Raw genomic sequence first — 20365 nt, 5'->3', positions numbered from 1 at the left:
TTTTAGAGCCTACTAAAATTTTAGTTCTTGGAAGTCTGTTTTTCAAGGCTTCATAGTTTAAAAAAAACAAACAAAAAAAAAAAAACAGAAAAAGACACAAGCCTAAACTAAATTAAAACAATACATGTTAATGGTTATATGTAGTTTTAAATGTTTTAGTAGTTTAGCCGTTTAGTATTATCACAGTTAACTTTTATCACTGAAGAAACATGCTTATTTAACCTTAAAGCAACCGAGTGGATGCATTTATGTGTTTTTATATGCTGTTGTGATATTTTAAAAATCAGAAAAATATGTCCTTCAATGAATGTGTCAAGCAACTTGACCTACAGCTTTTCATATTTTTTCCAGGAATTGTCCTATTGGTGTGGCAAGGATAATGGAAAATTATGTGAGGTCATTTATGACTCCAGCCAAATATTTGTATGTGCCATTACATATATTTTTAATCAGAAAAATCTGTCCTACCATGAATTTCTCAATGTACTTAAAAAAAAAATAACAGGAAAGTTATGTAGGGTCGAATATGACCTCAGAACGGTATGTATGTTTTAACATTGCAGGCTTTGATTTTATCATCTAAAATCAATAATTACTTATATAACATTTCAGACTGTCATAGACAATGGAGGCATTAGAAATATGAATTTAAGGTACAAATAGAACCATTTAAAAATTATAAAATATAACAGAGTCCTAAATGACCTCACGCTCTCATTTTAGTTGCTAAAATAGCTCAGCCACATGAGGGTTAAACACAATGGTTAAGAACTACCATAATGCAGGTTTTCTGGTTTACATACCAGGTTTGAGCATCTGTTGAGCCACTTTGGTGATGTAAGTTGTCAGAATAAACGGAAGTCTTTGGTTCTGCTGGCGAACTCCATTCCTCACCATGTCCAATAAGTACAGCAGCTGTTTGACAAAAACGAGCTCGTCAGGTGAGATTTTTTTTATTTTCCCCCCCAGTCTGAAAACTGCTGACAGTAAAGACATGTTACCTGTCTCTTCTCTCTGAAACTAGCTCCTTCTAAGTGATGGTAGAAACAGCTTAGAACGTGGTAACCTGCTGCCCGCACCTGGAGGTCGTAGCTACTTAACGCCATCACACTCACGCCGAGCGCGTGGCAGGACACAAACTTCAGGCAGTCAATCACACACTCTGTGTAACAGGGAGAAGAACAAAAAGGTTTCAGACACTGATGACCTCAGCTGGTGACTGCGGCACTGCTGTTAACATTCTCACCTGGGCGCAGTATGGCGCTGAACAGGGCTAAAAGAAAACATGGATCATACAAACTCCCAGCATCCTTCACCGTCTCATTACAGTACAGCACATCTTCACCATCCTGTCAGGGGGAAATGTCAATGTTAGAAACAGCTCTTCACCCAAATATTAAAAAAAAAAAAATCATGCTTTCTCACTGTCACAAATTGTCTGCACTCATGCAGATAATTTTGGCTTTAAATCTTGTGGGTTTGTGATAAATGTGTTCAAAATGCTTCAGTACAGTTGGATACTCCTCAAATTCACATGAGCAATGCAGCAGAGAATATGGGGCCCAGAGTAGCCCTGAATTTAGAGAACGAGAGATCACAACAGGGTTCATAAGATTTAAAGGACACATCTCCCGTTTTTTTAACATCCCAGTCAGTAAGACAACATAAAAGTACTCATGACTGTGTCTCCACACACGTGCTAATAATTAGTGATCTCTGATGTATTTTATTCCTTTCACTCTGAGCGTTAGCAGGTGCATTTCTGGAAAATGTTTCGCTCTGCAATCCTCAGCATTTTCCAGTGTGTGACGTCCTTATTAGCAAAATAGAAACATCCCAATGACTGACAGACAGAGGGAAACGAACCTGCTCCATCTGAAAACAAAGCTTTTGAGCTGCCATTTGAACATGATGGCTCAGATTTACAGAGAGGAGACGACACGCTTCACCCTGAAACTATTGTCTTTTTCAGAGTGTTGGATGTTGGAGCCTAAAATGTGGTGACGCGCTGTTTGTGTGGATGCTGGTTACTGAAGCAGATGTGGATGTCGGAACACCGGACACTGTTTTTAACAGACTGCCTGGACACAGAGATGGATTTGTTACATTGGAAAAAGTCAGAATACATTATTTCCAGGAGTTCATGGACATTATTTTACATGCCATGACTGAGAGAAAGACAGACTGGCAGCCACAGCGATCTCGCGTGAAGTTTACATTTGGAAATTAATCCATAACACGACATTGAGTCTGGCATTTCAGGATTTTACCCCTTTTGTGTTTTGTGGCTAGATTTCTTTTTTTTTTTTTTTTTAAACTTTGACAGAGCGTAAATTTGGAGCTGGAATGTGGGTGTGCTGCAAAGCTTGCTGTGTGTGTGTGTGTGTGTGTATGTGTGTGCGGGCGTGCGCTGTGCAGCTGACAAGACGCTCGTTTTCCCCCAGCAGCAGATGTATTTTTTTTTAGATTTTATTGACAACAACACTCATAATTAATCGTGCACAAAACTGATCCTGGAGCAGAGACAGTTATTGACAGGCAGCTTTTATGACTCATGGCCATGCAGGTGCACAGAAACATTATTGAAGCTGCAACTTTTAGCGTGACTCCATCAAAATGAACAATTATCACTTAAAAACAAGTCGTCATAACACGACATCACACTTAAGTCAACTTTGGAATTAATATGTGCCTCTGTTCTTAACATCATCAGCTGCATTCCACTGAAGCGCACGCTAGGACACTTCTCGTAGCGATGTCACTTGTCAGAAACACCTGAGTACTCACGAGTACTTTGTTTTCGGACGTGTAAGTAGCTATTTGTTGCGAATGCCATATACTTTGAAACTGGTCATGGAAGTGCACAAAGTAATCCTGGTGGATCATCGGCTGGTTAATAACAACCCCAATCTTAATTGTTATGATTTTGGTGCGACATGTCCTTTAATTAAGTCAACTAAGTAAGAACGTGCACAACTATGACGTCTGTACAGAAAGCCAAACTAAAAAGGCTGTGTGTGTGTGTGTGTGAGTGAGAGAGAGAGAGAGAGAGAGAATTATTAAATAACGAGAAAAAAAATCCTAAAAGCAGAAAATTATCTTACTTGCACCCAATCAATCTATGAACCGAACTCAACAGAACATATCCGAAACCCATCCATACCTTTGTGAGATCTCCTGTCACAATAGACTGAACAAAACAAATAAGTAATACAATAAATATAATGACTGGGAATCTTTAAAAACCACCTATTCTATCTTTTCTCTCTTATTCCTGTCAGGGTGGACCAACACCAAAGCAGTTTGTTGTTTTTTTTTCTTTCCTTTTTAGCATTTGTTAAACAAAATGTGAACAAATTGTCTTAATATGGCACAAATGCTGTGCTTAGTGTGGAACAAACACCATTACATTGTGGGGTGGATTATAATAAAGAGCTGGAGTCAAGCAATTTCAAAATGATTTCTAGTCACACAGCCTGTGCAGGCCTTTTGCATAATGATTTACTTCTTTTTGCTTGTTTACTTGTAAGCAGGACTACTTAAAAAGGTATGAAGTAATACTCAAAAAAGTATTTAATATCAGTGATCCAGATGTCAAACCAGGATTTAGTTACTACCTTTTTGAATTAACGTGTGGAGCTTGGAGGATTTTCATTCTTATTATTATTCTTTCATAAGCTATTGATCGATGCTGGCTTTATAAAAATCATTTATATCATCATTAGTTCAATCAATCAATTCAATCAATTTTTTTTTTTATATAGCGCCAAATCACAACAAACAGTTGCCCCAAGGCGCTTTATATTGTAAGGCAAGGCCATACAATAATTATGTAAAACCCCAACGGTCAAAACGACCCCCTGTGAGCAAGCACTTGGCTACAGTGGGAAGGAAAAACTCCCTTTTAACAGGAAGAAACCTCCAGCAGAACCAGGCTCAGGGAGGGGCAGTCTTCTGCTGGGACTGGTTGGGGCTGAGGGAGAGAACCAGGAAAAAGACATGCTGTGGAGGGGAGCAGAGATCGATCACTAATGATTAAATGCAGAGTGGTGCATACAGAGCAAAAAGAGAAAGAAACAGTGCATCATGGGAACCCCCCAGCAGTCTACGTCTATAGCAGCATAACTAAGGGATGGTTCAGGGTCACCTGATCCAGCCCTAACTATAAGCTTTTAAGCCTAATCTTAAAAGTAGAGAGGGTGTCTGTCTCCCTGATCTGAATTGGGAGCTGGTTCCACAGGAGAGGAGCCTGAAAGCTGAAGGCTCTGCCTCCCATTCTACTCTTACAAACCCTAGGAACTACAAGTAAGCCTGCAGTCTGAGAGCGAAGCGCTCTATTGGGGTGATATGGTACTACGAGGTCCCTAAGATAAGATGGGACCTGATTATTCAAAACCTTATAAGTAAGAAGAAGAATTTTAAATTCTATTCTAGAATTAACAGGAAGCCAATGAAGAGAGGCCAATATGGGTGAGATATGCTCTCTCCTTCTAGTCCCCGTCAGTACTCTAGCTGCAGCATTTTGAAATAACTGAAGGCTTTTTAGGGAACTTTTAGGACAACCTGATAATAATGAATTACAATAGTCCAGCCTAGAGGAAATAAATGCATGAATTAGTTTTTCAGCATCACTCTGAGACAAGACCTTTCTAATTTTAGAGATATTGCTTAAATGCAAAAAAGCAGTCCTACATATTTGTTTAATATGCGCTTTGAATGACATATCCTGATCAAAAATGACTCCAAGATTTCTCACAGTATTACTAGAGGTCAGGGTAATGCCATCCAGAGTAAGGATCTGGTTAGACACCATGTTTCTAAGATTTGTGGGGCCAAGTACAATAACTTCAGTTTTATCTGAGTTTAAAAGCAGGAAATTAGAGGTCATCCATGTCTTTATGTCTGTAAGACAATCCTGCAGTTTAGCTAATTGGTGTGTGTGTCCTCTGGCTTCATGGATAGATAAAGCTGGGTATCATCTGCGTAACAATGAAAATTTAAGCAATACCGTCTAATAATACTGCCTAAGGGAAGCATGTATAAAGTGAATAAAATTGGTCCTAGCACAGAACCTTGTGGAACTCCATAATTAACTTTAGTCTGTGAAGAAGATTCCCCATTTACATGAACAAATTGTAATCTATTAGACAAATATGATTCAAACCACCGCAGCGCAGTGCCTTTAATACCTATGGCATGCTCTAATCTCTGTAATAAAATTTTATGGTCAACAGTATCAAAAGCAGCACTGAGGTCTAACAGAACAAGCACAGAGATGAGTCCACTGTCCGAGGCCATAAGAAGATCATTTGTAACCTTCACTAATGCTGTTTCTGTACTATGATGAATTCTAAAACCTGACTGAAACTCTTCAAATAGACCATTCCTCTGCAGATGATCAGTTAGCTGTTTTACAACTACCCTTTCAAGAATTTTTGAGAGAAAAGGAAGGTTGGAGATTGGCCTATAATTAGCTAAGATAGCTGGGTCAAGTGATGGCTTTTTAAGTAATGGTTTAATTACTGCCACCTTAAAAGCCTGTGGTACATAGCCAACTAACAAAGACAGATTGATCATATTTAAGATCGAAGCATTAAATAATGGTAGGGCTTCCTTGAGCAGCCTGGAAGGAATGGGGTCTAATAGACATGTTGATGGTTTGGATGAAGTAACTAATGAAAATAACTCAGACAGGACAATCGGAGAGAAAGAGTCTAACCAAATACCGGCATCACTGAAAGCAGCCAAAGATAACGATACGTCTTTGGGATGGTTATGAGTAATTTTTTCTCTAATAGTTAAAATTTTGTTAGCAAAGAAAGTCATGAAGTCATTACTAGTTAAAGTTAATGGAATACTCAGCTCAATAGAGCTCTGACTCTGTCAGCCTGGCTACAGTGCTGAAAAGAAACCTGGGGTTGTTCTTATTTTCTTCAATTAGTGATGAGTAGAAAGATGTCCTAGCTTTACGGAGGGCTTTTTTTTTATAGAGCAACAGACTCTTTTTCCAGGCTAAGTGAAGATCTTCTAAATTAGTGAGACGCCATTTCCTCTCCAACTTACGGGTTATCTGCTTTAAGCTACGAGTTTGTGAGTTATACCACGGAGTCAGGCACTTCTGATTTAAAGCTCTCTTTTTCAGAGGAGCTACAGCATCCAAAGTTGTCTTCAATGAGGATGTAAAACTATTGACGAGATACTCTATCTCACTTACAGAGTTTAGGTAGCTACTCTGCACTGTGTTGGTATATGGCATTAGAGAACATAAAGAAGGAATCATATCCTTAAACCTAGTTACAGCACTGATTCACAAAAACGGTTTCAGAAATTGCCAAGAAATCATGCTAACACAAACAAAAACGGAGCTAAATGCCACGTGTCACTGAGAAAACATCTGAGATGTGTATAAAATGACCTTAAATATTTTTGGAAACAGTGAATGAAAGGCTAACCAGTGGGATGATGGTGCGTTTCTGGGGGAATCGCAGTATTGTTTGCAGCATTTTGTCAGGCTTTAACAGGGACAGAACATCGTCCGAGTTTGCCTGCTTCCACAGAGAAGCTCCGAGGCTTTTGCTCATCTTGTGATGCTCCACTGCTGCTGGACCCCACAAGAACGATCTGCAGCGGAAAACAGAACAAACACCACCATGTTTTAACACATATTTATCACATGTGCCATCCAAACAACCAGGGGTGAACATTTTATCCACCAGAACCAACCGTTGGAAATGAAGGAAAACTGACAAGATCATTTTAAACTACACACAACTTCAAATACAAAGCAATGCTAAAATACCCTCGGCCATATGAGCATTGTCTTCTTTATAACTTGTAGTTAGTTGTTTAGTTGGTATCCCAGTGCAACGTATATATATATATATATATATATATATATATATATATATATAAAAGACAGTTATTGTTATTGACATTGATTATTAAGATCCTACATACAATTCGTACATGTTCAATAAAGCCCCTCTATCAATCCATCATCAACAATATTTACGTATTAATGGCATCTGCAGGAGGGCGTGCATGTGTGCATACATAAGCTTTTGACAAGAGCGGAAGTTACCGTGCACGCTGGTGTGTGAAATGTCCTGTTTTCAGTTTTAAAAGTGTTTCTTTCTCTCTAGCTTTTACATAATATATGACAAAGAGGTTATATTTACACACACACAAAAAAAACAGAGTTTGCAGCTAGCTGGACCAGCCACTGATGTCACAGAGCCACTCTACTCTGATTGGCTGTCACCTCCATCCCTCAAAAAAATAAAAGTAACAGAATGAAACAGAGTGTGAGTTTTTAACTTCTTACAATAGGCTGAGGTTAGCCATCAGGTCTGCGTCACAAGAATGTTCCCTGTGAATTTGAAGACCCTGGCGATAACAGGACTGAACTTATGCTGAGCACAGACAGACGGACGCAAAGTCTTCACAATACCCGATGGCCATATCTGATGGCCTCGGGTAAAAATAAAGAGAGAGAAGAAAAAAGTGTCTGCTTCAGCTACATTCATACAACATCCTTCCAGCAAGACTGCATCGACTTAAGACTGTTTTGTTCCTTGTTCAACCATCTCTCTGTAACTTTGGCAGCTATGAATTCAGACAAAATCCTTTCCACAAGGTTGTGCAAAGAACTGACTGTGTTTTTTTTTTTTTTTTTTTACAACATAACCTCTGTGGAACAAAGTAACAATTTACATTTCACATAGTCAGTCTCTCTCACTGACAACCACACCTGCAATTATATTATACCCCTGCAATTTGTGAAACTTACTGAAATTTCAGCAGACTGACATTGTTTTTCTCATATTCCTGCAGAAGTAGCAGCATTTTCTGATCTGTAAAACCAAAACAAATTGTGACAAAAACTTAGACACAAAAGAAAACACCTACAGTACTTGCCAATAATTCAACTTTACTGTTTTACCGAAAGTACTGAGTGTAGCTCCATATGCTCCCAAAAATACAACAAAGTGACTGACGTTGCAAACTTCTGGGCATTTCTTCACCAGGCAGAGAAGTAGAGACACTAATGCTTCTGAAATGACAACAAAGTATTTGTTATTAATTACAAGTATATCTAATAAAAATTAGAATATCTTGCAAAAGCTAGAACCATCCACCCCAACCAGTCTACATGTGTTGTGCGGACTTGGGGAAGGCATATTATCGGGGACCCCAGGAGATACTGTGGGAGGTGCTGCAGGAGTATGGAGTGAGGGGTCCCTTCTCAGGGACATCCAATCTCTGTACTCACAAAGCGAGAGCTGTGTTCAGGTGCTCGGCAGTAAGTCAGACTCATTTCCGGTGGGGGTTGGTTTCTGCCAGGGCTGCGCCTTGTCACCAATCCTGTTTGTGATATTCATGGACAGGATATCGAGGCGCATTCGGGGGGAGGAGGGTTCCCAATTTTGATGGCTTAGAGTCTTTTTGAAGATGATGTGGTCCTGTTGGCTTCATCGTCCTGTGACCTCCAACACTGACTGTGTTGGTTCGCAGCCAACTGTGTTGCGGCTGGGATGAGGATCAGCACCTCTAAATCTGAGGCCACGATTCTCAGCAGGAAACAAATGGATTGCCTACTCGGGTAGGGAATACGATCTTTCCCCAAATAAAGAAGCTAGTACTTCGGGGTCTTGTTCACGAGTGAGGGGACAATGAAGCATGAGATTGGCCAGAGAATCGGCGCAGCAGGGGTAGTGTTGCATTCGCTCTACCATATACTGTTGTGACGGAAAGGGAGCTGAGTCAAAAGGCGAAGCTCTCGATCTACTTGTCAATCTTTGTTCCTACTCTCACCCATGGTCATGAGGGTTGGGTCATGACAGAAAGAACTAGACTGTGGGTACAAGCGGCCAAAATAGGTTTCCTTAGGAGGGTGGCTGGTGTCTCCCTTAGAGATAGGGTGAGAAGTTCAGTCATCTGTAGGGAGCTCGGAGTAGAGCCACTGCTCCTTCGCGTTGAAAGGAGCCAGCTGAGGTGGTTCGGGCATCTGGTAAGGATGCCTCCTGGGTGCCTTCCTAGGGAGGTGTTCCAGCACATCCACCTGGGAGGAGACCCCGGAGAAGACCCAGGACTAGGTGGAAAGATTATATCTCCCCACTGGCCTGGGAACACCTCGGGATCCCCCTGTCAGAGTTGGTCAAAGTTGGGAAAGGGAAGTCTGGGTTCCCCTGCTAGAGCTGCTGCCCCGCGACCCGATCTCAGATAAGTGGTTGAAGATGAGTGAGTGAAATCTTGCAAAAGGTCAATATTTTTTGTCAGTTATTTCAGAAAGTCATTTTTAATAGACATGCCAGATTCACTGCATATAGACTAAAATGTTTCAAGCATGTTTTTTGGTAATGACAGCCTACAGCGCCAACTCCCCCCCCCCCCCCCCCCAAAAAAAAACATGAATATTTCATTTTAAGTTATGGTAACTCACTATATATGCAGTATAAACACCATGAATCTCTAATATGTGTTCACTACACCAACTAATTCTGTGAATTGCACTGGTAGAAACAAACAGTGCACCAAAAAGACTTGAGCTGATATTTAAAGCACCTTTAGTTTCACAGTTCAGCTGTTCATCTGTATCCAACATTGAGGGCAAGAACAGCGAGTGACTGCTGGTCATCATGTGCACGGTGGATAACGGGGTCAGATCCATTGGAACTTTATTTCCTCCGTACATCCTCTCCAGCAGACTGCTCAAGGTGTTCAGGAAGTGATGGTCTCTGTAGCGATATCTTGAGTGGAAGGAGATTTTTAGGACTTTTAATTCTTTTTTTTATGATTTAATTACTTTTAATCAGGACAGCAGAGTGAACTCTGACAGAAGTCTTACTTGAGTCCATTCTTGATGAAGCTGTTCCACTCAGATGCAGTGATACCTTCAGCACAATTCTGCAGAAACAAAATAAACTATGTTCATGGATGAAGTTAAACCGATGTAGTAAGTATGAGGAGCCCAAACATACAAGGAGTCTTTGTAGTTTTTCCAGGATGCCTGGCTCGTGTGCTGGAGGGGATACAGTCTGAACTCTGAAGTGACTGAAGGAGGCAATGAGACATTTCAGAGCCGCAGCTGTGACAGATTTTCTCCAGGATTCTTGTTCTGCTGAACAATCAGTCAGCTTCTCCGTAATCACATCCACCAGCTGCCATCTGGTGGAGAAAGTTCATTCAGGACCTGCCAGCAACTTCTCTCAACAATAATCGACCAGAAGTGTTTGAGTGATGTTACCTTTCAAAACTGTCCACTCTTTGAAGGGCATCAGGCAGATTGTTGATCAAGTCCCTGATGTCCTTGATGTTTGCAGAAAGCCTGATTAGATGAGACAATGTCTCAGCATGCAAGGACCCAACGTCTTCCATCAGGTTTCCCAAAATTATGTTGGTCAGCTTGGTCAGCAACACTTGCTTCAACATTTTTAAAACATTTTTTTGCACTGCAAAAAAATAAAGATGGGAATTTAACAGATCTAAATTAATAAATACAATAGGTCAGAGCAGTGTACAGTGGCATAAAAAGGTTTACACAAATTATGTATTTTTGCATCTAGGAATGTTTTAATACAAACCATCTTTCGGCCTGGCAGGATCCTCTCTGCCTGCCACCTGCAGGTAGGTGTTGATCAGTGGAAGGAAGGTCTCTGCCTGGTCTGAGAGCTTCTCTATGTTTGCTGGCTTCAGGCACCACATCTCAAACTGCAGACGGTGGGTGGAGCTGTTCTGCAGCAGCAGGGTGCTGATAGCCTGAGCGGCTGGAAGAGGCTGCTGGAGACAGTGCAGCAGCACGTCTGTGTGGATGAGCTTGGCGCTGCCTGGTTCGGTGGACAGAGTACGCAGCAGGAAGGCCTCAAGTGCAGGACTGGAGCAAGACAGCAGCAGGGTGGCCAGGCCTTGGAGGTGAGCCTGTGACAGAAAGATGCTGTGGTCCTGGGAAGGATTGGCACCGCAGTCTGTGAGTATCTGCAGAGCTGTGTGACCATAAACGCTGAGTTTGGCTTGTGCATCCTCACCGCTGGGGGAGATGAGGCTCTCCTGTGGGAGAAGAAGCAACTTGGAGGCCACTTCCATCACATTAGAAGAGGTCATGTAGCTATGCAGGGCCAGGAGGGCCTGGAAAGGACGAGATCGTTTCTTTGTAGTTTGACACATCTTTTCCTGAAGTTCTCTGAGCGCGGCCCTTTCTACAGCATCCATGTAGCTGGAGATAAGTTCCAGGTGACCAAGGCCATGAAGAATGGGGGCGCTGAGCTTCAGCAGGGCCAGAATGTCATCACTCAGTTGAGCACACAGATACTTTAATCTGACTGGGTTTAGATTGTGAGGAGGTAAAGAGGCCAGCTCCAGAGCCAGAAACCACTGTTCCAAACACGGATGTTTGAAGATGGAGCCAAGTGACGAAACAAGAACCTAAACAAAACAAAGTGCAATATTAAATAAACTGTAATAAAAAAAAAAACAAAAAAAAAAAACAAACAAACAGATCTTTTCATATTTGCAAAATTAGCAAAATATTTTACAAAAAAAAAAAAAAAAAAACATAAATTAACATTAACTATTCACACAACCTGCTCTTTGCTGGCCTTTACTGTGGAGAGCTGGTCGACATTCATGAAGAGGTCTGACCCCTCCTGCACATTCTCTGAGTCTTCCTGAGTAGTGGAGTTCTCTTCGATGTTTTGTAGTTTAATCACCAAATCCTGGATTATTGTCATTAAGATCATCAGAAAAGCAGCTGCAGTGTCTTTGAAGAACTAAGAAGAAAAGTTTAATTTATAGTGTCTCTGCAGGTTAACACATTTTGCACTGCAGCCACAACTTTACATACTGTGAGCCTGGCAAGGGTGAAAAGTCATTCAAAGCAGTGTGAACTACAAGTGCACTCAGAAAAGTGTTAACATATGTCATTTAGCAGCTGAAAAATGACAATCAACATACATGATCAGTCAGAACACGCTGACCACTGACAGGCACAGTGAATAACGTTGATTATCTCATTATAACAGCATTTTTTAACTGGTGGAATATATGAGGCAACAACTTAACATTTTGTCAATGTGGCGGTTCCGCCCATCGGCCCGTTTGACCATGGTTTTTAGTTCCTTTGTTAGTTCATTTGTCCGTTTACCTACGATTCCTGTCCTGTAGGTTTATACGCTGTGTTCTGTTTATGTCTCGGTCCTCCGATGTGTGTGTGTGTCCTGGTCTATCGTGTGCACTTTTTCCCTGCCTCCAGTGTGTGTACAGTGGGGAAAGTAAGTATTTGATCCACTGTCAATTTTGCCCACTGTATGTGTGTGGGTGTCTCCCTGGTCCTTCATATGCACGTGTCTTCCTGCGGTCTGTGTGTCGTACACGTTGCCTCTGCCCGGCATTTGTGTCTTGTGTGTGTCCAATCACCGCTGTATGCTGATCTTCTGTTTTGGTTAATGTGTCAGTCCCCAGTCTGTTGTCAACCTGCTTCTCATGGGCATGGTTTTGCCATTTGTTCCGCATCTTTGTTCTGTTGTACTCTGGGTTTTGGTTCTGATCATCATTTTGTTCTGACTATCATTTATGTTTTATCACCTTGATGTTTCATTCTTAGTTTTTCGTATTAGTTTGCGTTTCGTCTGCATCTGTAGTTGTCATTTATTTCCATGTTTTTATTTCTCTTCTTCTGCGGGTTTTGTTGGTTATTGTTATTTATTTCTTACTCACCCTTTGTTGTCTGTGTTATTATTTTATCACTGGTTACTGTCTGTTCAGTTATTCATCTCCTTGCGTTCTGTTTCATTCGCGTGCATCTTTTACTTCCGTCTCGCTTTTGCACACCGCTTGTCAATTACCCCGCCCTTATTTAAGCACTCCCTTGTTTGTCAGCATTTGCTGGTTCATTGTGAATGTCACTGTCAAGGTCAACACCTATGTCATGATCTGTGCCTTCTTGTTGTCCTTGCCCTGGTGTGGTCTCAACACTTTGTGTAAGTACCAGCTCTCCGTGTTTACCCTGCCGTAGTCTTGTGTACCTCTAAGTCTGTGTTTGATAGTTCACCATGCAATTCTCCTGAGTTTTTGTCGTCACTGGGTTTGTGGATTTTTGTCACCTCTGCATTCGTTTGAACCATGTCACAATAAATCACATGGATTGATACACATCCCTGTGTATTTGCTGTCTGCAGTGTGGGTTCATCATCTCCTTAAATCGTAACAGTCTTTGAAGGTGATTTATTGGAAACAAGAAAAATGGGGACACAATGACCTTGCACTTCCAAAGACATGAACTGGTGACTCACTCTAAATTGACCGTAGGTGTGAGTGAGAGTGTGAATGTTCGTTTATACCCATCAGCCCTGTGACAGACTGACAGCCTGTCCAGACTGTATCCCGGCTATCACCAATGACTGCTGGGATGGGCTCAAGACCCTCAACTGGAAAAACGGTTTCAGAAAATAAATGATTGAATGAATGAAATCAGAATTTTCTTGCTCGTTATAAAATTCTGACTTCATTGTTTTCAATTCTTGTAGCTTTGCTGTAGGAAACCTGAGATATCATGCCAGCAAAGATCTCAGGTTGCCTATTTTGTTTTTTGATGGGCCTATATTCCCAATATCCACTGTTCCAGATGAAGCAACTATCAGTAAAAATGGTCTGATGACACAACAGCTGTAGGTGTAGAAGCAGCATCAAAGTACTGAGCTAGTTTAGCCTCTTACCGTGCCAAAGTCTTCCACGGTTGCCTTGATATAGAGTAACGTCTGCATTACGGCTACAGGGAACTCATCCACTGACATCACAGCCAGAGAATCTTCTACATTCTTCCTGAAGTTGTCTTCAAGGAAAGCAGCAGGTCCGCGTTGATATGCAACTTTCATCAGTTCCGTGAATGAAAAGCGTGTGGGCAAACTCTTTGAGCTGCATTCAAAGGACTTGAACTGTCAATGAAGAGAGAAAGTGTATATTCTGCAGAGAAAATAAGAGTATCACACTTTTGATGAAAGAGAAGACTTACCAGATCCTCCTGGCACTGCTGTGGTAACCATTTGGAGTAATAGTGGTGAAATCGGATGATGGAGGGATGAGGAAGATTTGTGTGCTCAGACGATATAAGCTCTTTGTCGTAGTGCAGCAGAGCCAGACAGAGCGGAATGGGCTCCCTCTGACAATGCAACACATCTGAGAGCACCGTACACAGGTACTCATGCACCATCCCTGAGGTTACCAAAAAAAACCATGACAACAAAACACACAAGTACTTTTGAAATACCTCTAACACAGCAGATTTACTTTACCTTTGTCTGCTGGCAGTTTGTTTCTGGCCTCCAGAGCTGAAGGTACGACCACGCTGAAAGGGAACGTCTGCATGATGAGCTCTTCACTCAGAGACGGCCCAAATTCCTCCATCTGTCTTTCATTGCCCTCCATAATGACATCCAGCATGTCCAGGACATCTAGAGGACATTGTCAATTTAGAACTAAAATGTGAAGTCTTGCACAAGATTTTAGCAACAGGAAATCAAACGTCACTTCAGTTCTCAAATACCATCGATGTGAGACACGGGGATACTGGCAGCTTCTTCATCCTGGCTACTCAGGTTAGCTTGCACGCTGGCCGCATCCTGCACCAGACTCGCGACCTTATCTGTATATATGTAGGAACTGTGGACCAATTTCACCAACACCTAGTGTGAAAGACCAGAAGACATAGTGGAAACAAAAATCTTCTACTTTGGGCCGCTCCAGTCTGGGGCCGCCACAACAAATCATCGGTCTCCATTCCACATGATCATCTGCACCATCCCACTATCTGCATGTCCTCCTGCACCACACCCGTAAACCTCCTCTTTTCCTCCTACCTGACAGGTTCATCCTCAGCATCTCCTGATATACCTCGCGTCCCTCCTCTGCATGTGTCCAAACTATCTCAACCTGTCTATTTCACTTGATCCCCAGTACATAGTACAGGCAGTCTAACTCTGATATACATATTCCTAATCCTGTCCATCATATTCCTAATCCTGTCCATCTTTCTCACTCACAAACAAAACTGCAGCATCTTCATCTCTGTCACCTCCAGTTCTGTCTCCTGTCTTTTTGTTAGTGCCACTGTCTCTAAGCTGTAAAACCTGGTCAACTGGTCTCACTACTATATCATGAACATTCCCGTTCACATTTGCGGATACCTTCCTGTCACAAATTACTCAACCTTCTCCACCCTGCCTACACTCTTATCTTCACCTCTCTACCACACTCTCAATTACTTTAAACAGCTAACCACGAATATTTAACTTCATCCACCTTTACCACCTCTACTCCTTGTAATAGCACCTTTCCGATGTACTCTTTCCATCCTGCGCCAAATAACTTTAATTCCCCTCCTCTCCAGAGCATGTCTCCACCTCTCTTGACTTACCTCAACTTCCTCCCTACTCTCACTGTGGATCACAATGTCACCTGCAAACATTATAGTCTATCCATCATTTCAACCATACATCTCACCGCAGTCCCACTGTCAAATTACATATCCTGTGCCACCTAACATCCGTCTGACACGCCTGACAAGCTAAACAATAAATTCAAACACTTCCTTTGGCATTACAAACTACAGACAATATTTAGTAGAAATATGTTGTACATAGTCTGTCTCAAACACTATTCAATCAAAAGTATATCAATAAGTAAGGTGATTACAAAGCGTATGTTTGAAGGGGAAATCATTAATCAAATAAATTATTCTGGATCTTCTTGACAGAGGCAGCATGGTGACCAAGTAGTTAGTGCACTTGCTTTAAAAAAACAGAAGGCTCCCAATTCAAGACTACCCATGTCCATTCACCACATAACATGGATTAGCTTCAGGAAGAGAACCCAGTGCAAAATTTGTCCAAAATCAACAACCCATATCAGATGTGCTGTGGCGACCCTGAGCAAAAAGGGAGAAGCCAAAAGTACTTAATGTCAATCAACATTAAAATAAAAACTGTGCCTATGGCGTCTGCCATGGGATACTATGCTGTTGTCATGGTTATGGGCTCACCTTCTCCAAGAACACGATGACAGACTCTTGATGGTTTGAATCTACTCTGGCCAGTTGATTGAGCCACAGCTCAAGCTCAGTCCAAGTGTACTCGAACGCACCGCTGTTCTTTAGTATCTGAATGTAACAGCAAAAACCCAAATCTGATTATCACTACAAGGGTTGCTCCTTATCAGTCTATTCGGAAAATGTGCTTGTGTACTGCTGGCAGAGTGCACGGTTGCTGCTAGTCATTTGGATGCTACACCTCCTTGTCTGTGGATCGCAGAGTCCGTAATGGGGTGTAGGGGAGGAGATGGTCCAATCTGTCAATCTGTACTGGGGGACGGTCATGTCGGGATTTGTAGGTGAGGAGGACGACTCTGTAGGAAACATAACAGGGACTGGGATAACTAGTGAAGGTGCATTATTATGGGGATGATATGCTTCCAAGGCACAGTGCAGATGAGAACTTTGGCAGTTGAGTTCTACACACACCACAGCTTGTCCAGAGCGTTGCTGGGAAGCCCAAACAGGACATCACTGCCGTACTCTAGGTGGGAGTTGAGGAACACATGAACAAGGGTCTCAGCTGCAGAGTTGGAGATTGATGGGTGGAGCCTGGAGGCATTCTTAAGGTGATAAAAGGCACACTTAGAAAAGTGATATATGAAATATGAATGCGGAGTCCAGAATGACATCTAGATTGCAGACCTCCGGGGATGGAAAGATGGAGCAGCCAACAACATTCAGGGAAAAAAATTACCCACTTTCTGGCACAGCAGCTTAGGGGCCATAAGCAAGAGATCAGTTTTAAGATCATTAAGTTTGAGAAGTCTGCTTGACATCCACGTTTTGATGTTTTCTAGGCAGTTGATGAGGGACTGAGGCGGGAGCTGATTTGGGGGTTTGGTGATGAGATACAGTTGTGTATCATCAGCATAGCAGTGGAAGCTCAGACTATAGCAGTGGATGATCTGACCAGCACACAGATGTTGAAGAGGAGAGGACAGAGCACAGATCCTTGGGGACACCTTGGATGACTGGAGCAGGGGAGGAATTTGACCTTTGCGTTGTGTTTTCCCCCACTCAGAGCACAAACTCACGATCTTCCAGATGGGAGGCAGGCACACTAACCATGAGGCTAAAACTCATGGGCTCTAGCATCCGTCACTAGAATATCTTTTGGTGTTGCGAAATTAGTTTTTTTTCCTGTCAACATATGCACAGCACGCCAGCTTGCCTCCATCACAGGAGCATGAGCCACTACATGTGTCACTGTGCATCCTAATAGCAGGTAAGACTGAAACCATGAAAGCACAGCACCAGTAAGGCCAACATAGTCAGATAGGCAGTTGAATAGGATGGAGTGGGAAACTGTCAAATGCTGGTGAAAGGTTCCAGAAGAATGAGGATGCTGCCACACTTGGTACTTAACTGCTCTCTAGCAGTAGTTATTAGCCCTAAACAAAATTCATAATATAACAGGTAAGATTCTATTAATAATAGAAAACAATAAAAATGAGTGTTTCTTACTTTTAGAACCAGCATCCTTGTGGTGGTTTTCAAGTGGCTGCTGCTACTGTTCACAAACATGTTGAGGAGCAAGTAAAGGACTGACTTCTCGCCACATGTATCTGCATCTGCCGATTCCTGCAAAAGAGAAGCAAAACAATATGAAAGATTTGAAGCTGGAAACTGTTGCTGTGTGGTGACACAAGTATCTACTGTACCACTGTGGTACATGACCACTCGAGGCTGATTTTTAACTATTTATCAAATGCAGCGCCACAATGGTCTACACCAGACTGCGTATTCATTCTTATGCATTACTGTAAATTTGCAAGTACAGTTGTGTTCAAAACAATAGCAGTGTTTTTGAAAAAGTGAGTAAAGCTCAAAATCCTTATAACAGCTTTTATACATGCAAATGCAGTATAAAATACATGCAAATGCAGTGTGAACACAACATTCTATTCCAAATCAAAACATGAAGAAAAAATGATCTAATTTGTTTTTACTTTACAGAAAGTGAAGAAAAAGGAATAATAGGCTATTCAAAAAATTGCAATGTCTGAATTTTTCATTACAAACTAAAATATTTACTGTATAAACTGTAAAATGCTTGAAGATTCAGCTTTCATGTGAACCACCGAACTAATATTTACTTGTATAACTGCTGCTTCTGAGAACTGCTTCACATCTGTGTTGCGTGGAGTCGACCAACTTCTGGCACCTGTGAACAGGTGATCCAGCCGAGGAAGATTCACTATACAGTGGTCCCTCGCTATAACACGGTTCACCTTTCGCGGCCTCGCAGTTTCACAGAATTTTTTTTTGTGCAATTTTGCATGCTTTTTTTTTTTTTTTTTTTTTAACATCGCATTGTGTTCTGCGTCCTTATCAGGCGGGCCGGTCGCGGCACCGGTCGGCATCACCTCGATTGCTCTCACTGCCTCCAATGCGCTTTCTGCGGGCTCGGGAAGCGCAGCAGCTGGCCACTCACACCGCCTTCCTGTCTCCTGTTCGGAACTGCGCCAAATCTGACAACAGGTCCAGAGACTACGCTCGCTGTTTTGATGCGGATGTTGACCGCAGCCGCAGAGCTCCATGGCCACCGAGAGAGGACTTGGATTCTTTGCGGGTCCCACATTCGTACCCCCGGAGGCAGTGAGCGAAGGGAGAGTATGCGCATTGTGTTCTGTGTGTGTCTGTTTATAATCTTCTCGCCCAGAAGAAAAAAAGAGAGTGTTTACACAGGAGAGAAAAGTGAGAAAATGTCAATGCCTGTTTGAGAAAAGGGTATAAAGTGTGTAGTGAGAGGTTTTACAGCCTTAGAACATCTATAATAATTGCAAAAAATAGTGGTGACTACTTTGTGGATTTCGCTTATCGCAGGTTATTTTTAGAACGTAACTCCCGCGATAAACGAGGGACCACTGTATTCCACATTTCTGTTGGATTAAAGTCCGGGGACTGTAGTCGGGTGGCATAGCAAAACAATTGTGCAATTTGTGATATAAGCATCAAATTTGGCACACATATTCTAAATTAACTATTGCTTTTTTTCAGCTATAGGGCCATCCTGGAGCTGACCTCTAATGAGCTACAGGGATCAATAAAGAATTACACAGGGGTCAAAATTTTAAAATGCTCCAATCATGTTGTAAACTATACCACATTATTTGTCTGATCATAACAATTCCAAAAAGGTTTAGTATGGACTATCTATGACTGAATATTCTGGAGTTATGGGGTGAAAACAGCAAAAACGGTGACAAAGATCAGTTTCAGTTTGTACAGGGGTCAAAATTTAAAGTTGTTCCAATTTTGGTAAAAAGTGATGCAAATTATTGGTTGAAATAAAAGGATTAAAAATGGAATAGCTTTGACTGTTGAATATTTGGTCTCCAAAGTAAAGGTCAAACAAGTTTGACGTCCACTGGATTCTATGACGTGACATATGTTGCGCCATAACATGATAACTTTAACATGACAGATGGTGCAAACTATTCCTTTTTAAAATGCTATTAACTCCAGAACATTCAGTCATAGACAGTCCAAACTATACCTTTTGTTGGAATTATTATGATTAAACAAATAATGTGATATAGTTTTCAACATGATTGGAGCATTTTAAAATTTTGACCCCTGTGTAATTCTTTGACCCCTGTAGCTCATTAGAGGTCAGCTCCAGAATGGCCCTATAGCTGAAAATAAGCATTAGTTAATTTAGAATATGTGTGCCAAATTTAAGGGTTTATCACAAAATGTACAATTGCTATGGAAATTTTAGTTAAGCTGCTCCACTACTGGGCTGGCCACTCCATAACATTAATCTTGTTGGTTTGTAAACAAGATGCTGCTCCCTTGCTGGTTTGTTTGGGGTCATTGTCTTGTTGAAACACCCATTTCAAGGGCATTTGTTCTTCAGCATAAGGCAACATGACCTCTTCAAGTATTCTGAAGTTTTCAAACTGATCCATGATCCCTGGTATGCGATAAATTGTCCAAGCACCATAGTATGAGAAACATCCCCATATCATGATGTTTGCTCCACCAGGCTTCAATGTCTTCAGTGTACTATGGCTTGAATTCAGTTTTTGGGGTTCATCTGACATCTGTCTGCGGTCTCAAAACCCAAAAAGAACAATCCTGTCTTCATCAGTCCACAAAATGTTGCACCATTTCTCTTTAAGCCAGTTAATGTGTTTTTGTGGCAAATTGTAACCTCGTCAGCACGTCATTTTTTCAACAACGGGACATTGGGGGGGGGGGGGGGGGCTTCTTGCCCACAGCGTGACTTCACTTAGGCATCTCCTAATTTTTACAGTACTCACAGGTAACTTTAGACTT

General features: G+C 41.7%; 1 protein-coding gene across 1 annotated transcript in view; it reads right to left on the bottom strand.

Moving 5' to 3' along the window:
• Positions 1-20365, bottom strand: part of urb1 (URB1 ribosome biogenesis homolog) — a 69477-nt gene that overhangs the window by 25118 nt on the left and 23994 nt on the right. The window contains exons 15-32 of the mRNA XM_034166585.1: positions 17546-17662; positions 16031-16147; positions 14537-14675; positions 14286-14444; positions 14006-14205; positions 13710-13928; positions 11580-11765; positions 10584-11421; positions 10247-10451; positions 9981-10167; positions 9848-9906; positions 9565-9749; positions 7943-8053; positions 7790-7853; positions 6453-6621; positions 1247-1349; positions 1002-1162; positions 804-915 (exon numbers count right to left, since the gene is read on the bottom strand). Coding sequence (XP_034022476.1) covers positions 804-915; positions 1002-1162; positions 1247-1349; positions 6453-6621; positions 7790-7853; positions 7943-8053; positions 9565-9749; positions 9848-9906; positions 9981-10167; positions 10247-10451; positions 10584-11421; positions 11580-11765; positions 13710-13928; positions 14006-14205; positions 14286-14444; positions 14537-14675; positions 16031-16147; positions 17546-17662 — 3331 coding nt within the window. The remainder of the gene's footprint in view (positions 1-803; positions 916-1001; positions 1163-1246; positions 1350-6452; positions 6622-7789; positions 7854-7942; positions 8054-9564; positions 9750-9847; positions 9907-9980; positions 10168-10246; positions 10452-10583; positions 11422-11579; positions 11766-13709; positions 13929-14005; positions 14206-14285; positions 14445-14536; positions 14676-16030; positions 16148-17545; positions 17663-20365) is intronic.

This window comes from Thalassophryne amazonica, chromosome 3 (genome assembly GCF_902500255.1).
Source record: "Thalassophryne amazonica chromosome 3, fThaAma1.1, whole genome shotgun sequence".
Lineage (NCBI taxonomy): Eukaryota > Metazoa > Chordata > Actinopteri > Batrachoidiformes > Batrachoididae > Thalassophryne > Thalassophryne amazonica.
The sequence above is the reverse complement of the archived record's forward strand: the minus strand, read 5'-3'. Positions and strand labels throughout refer to the sequence as shown.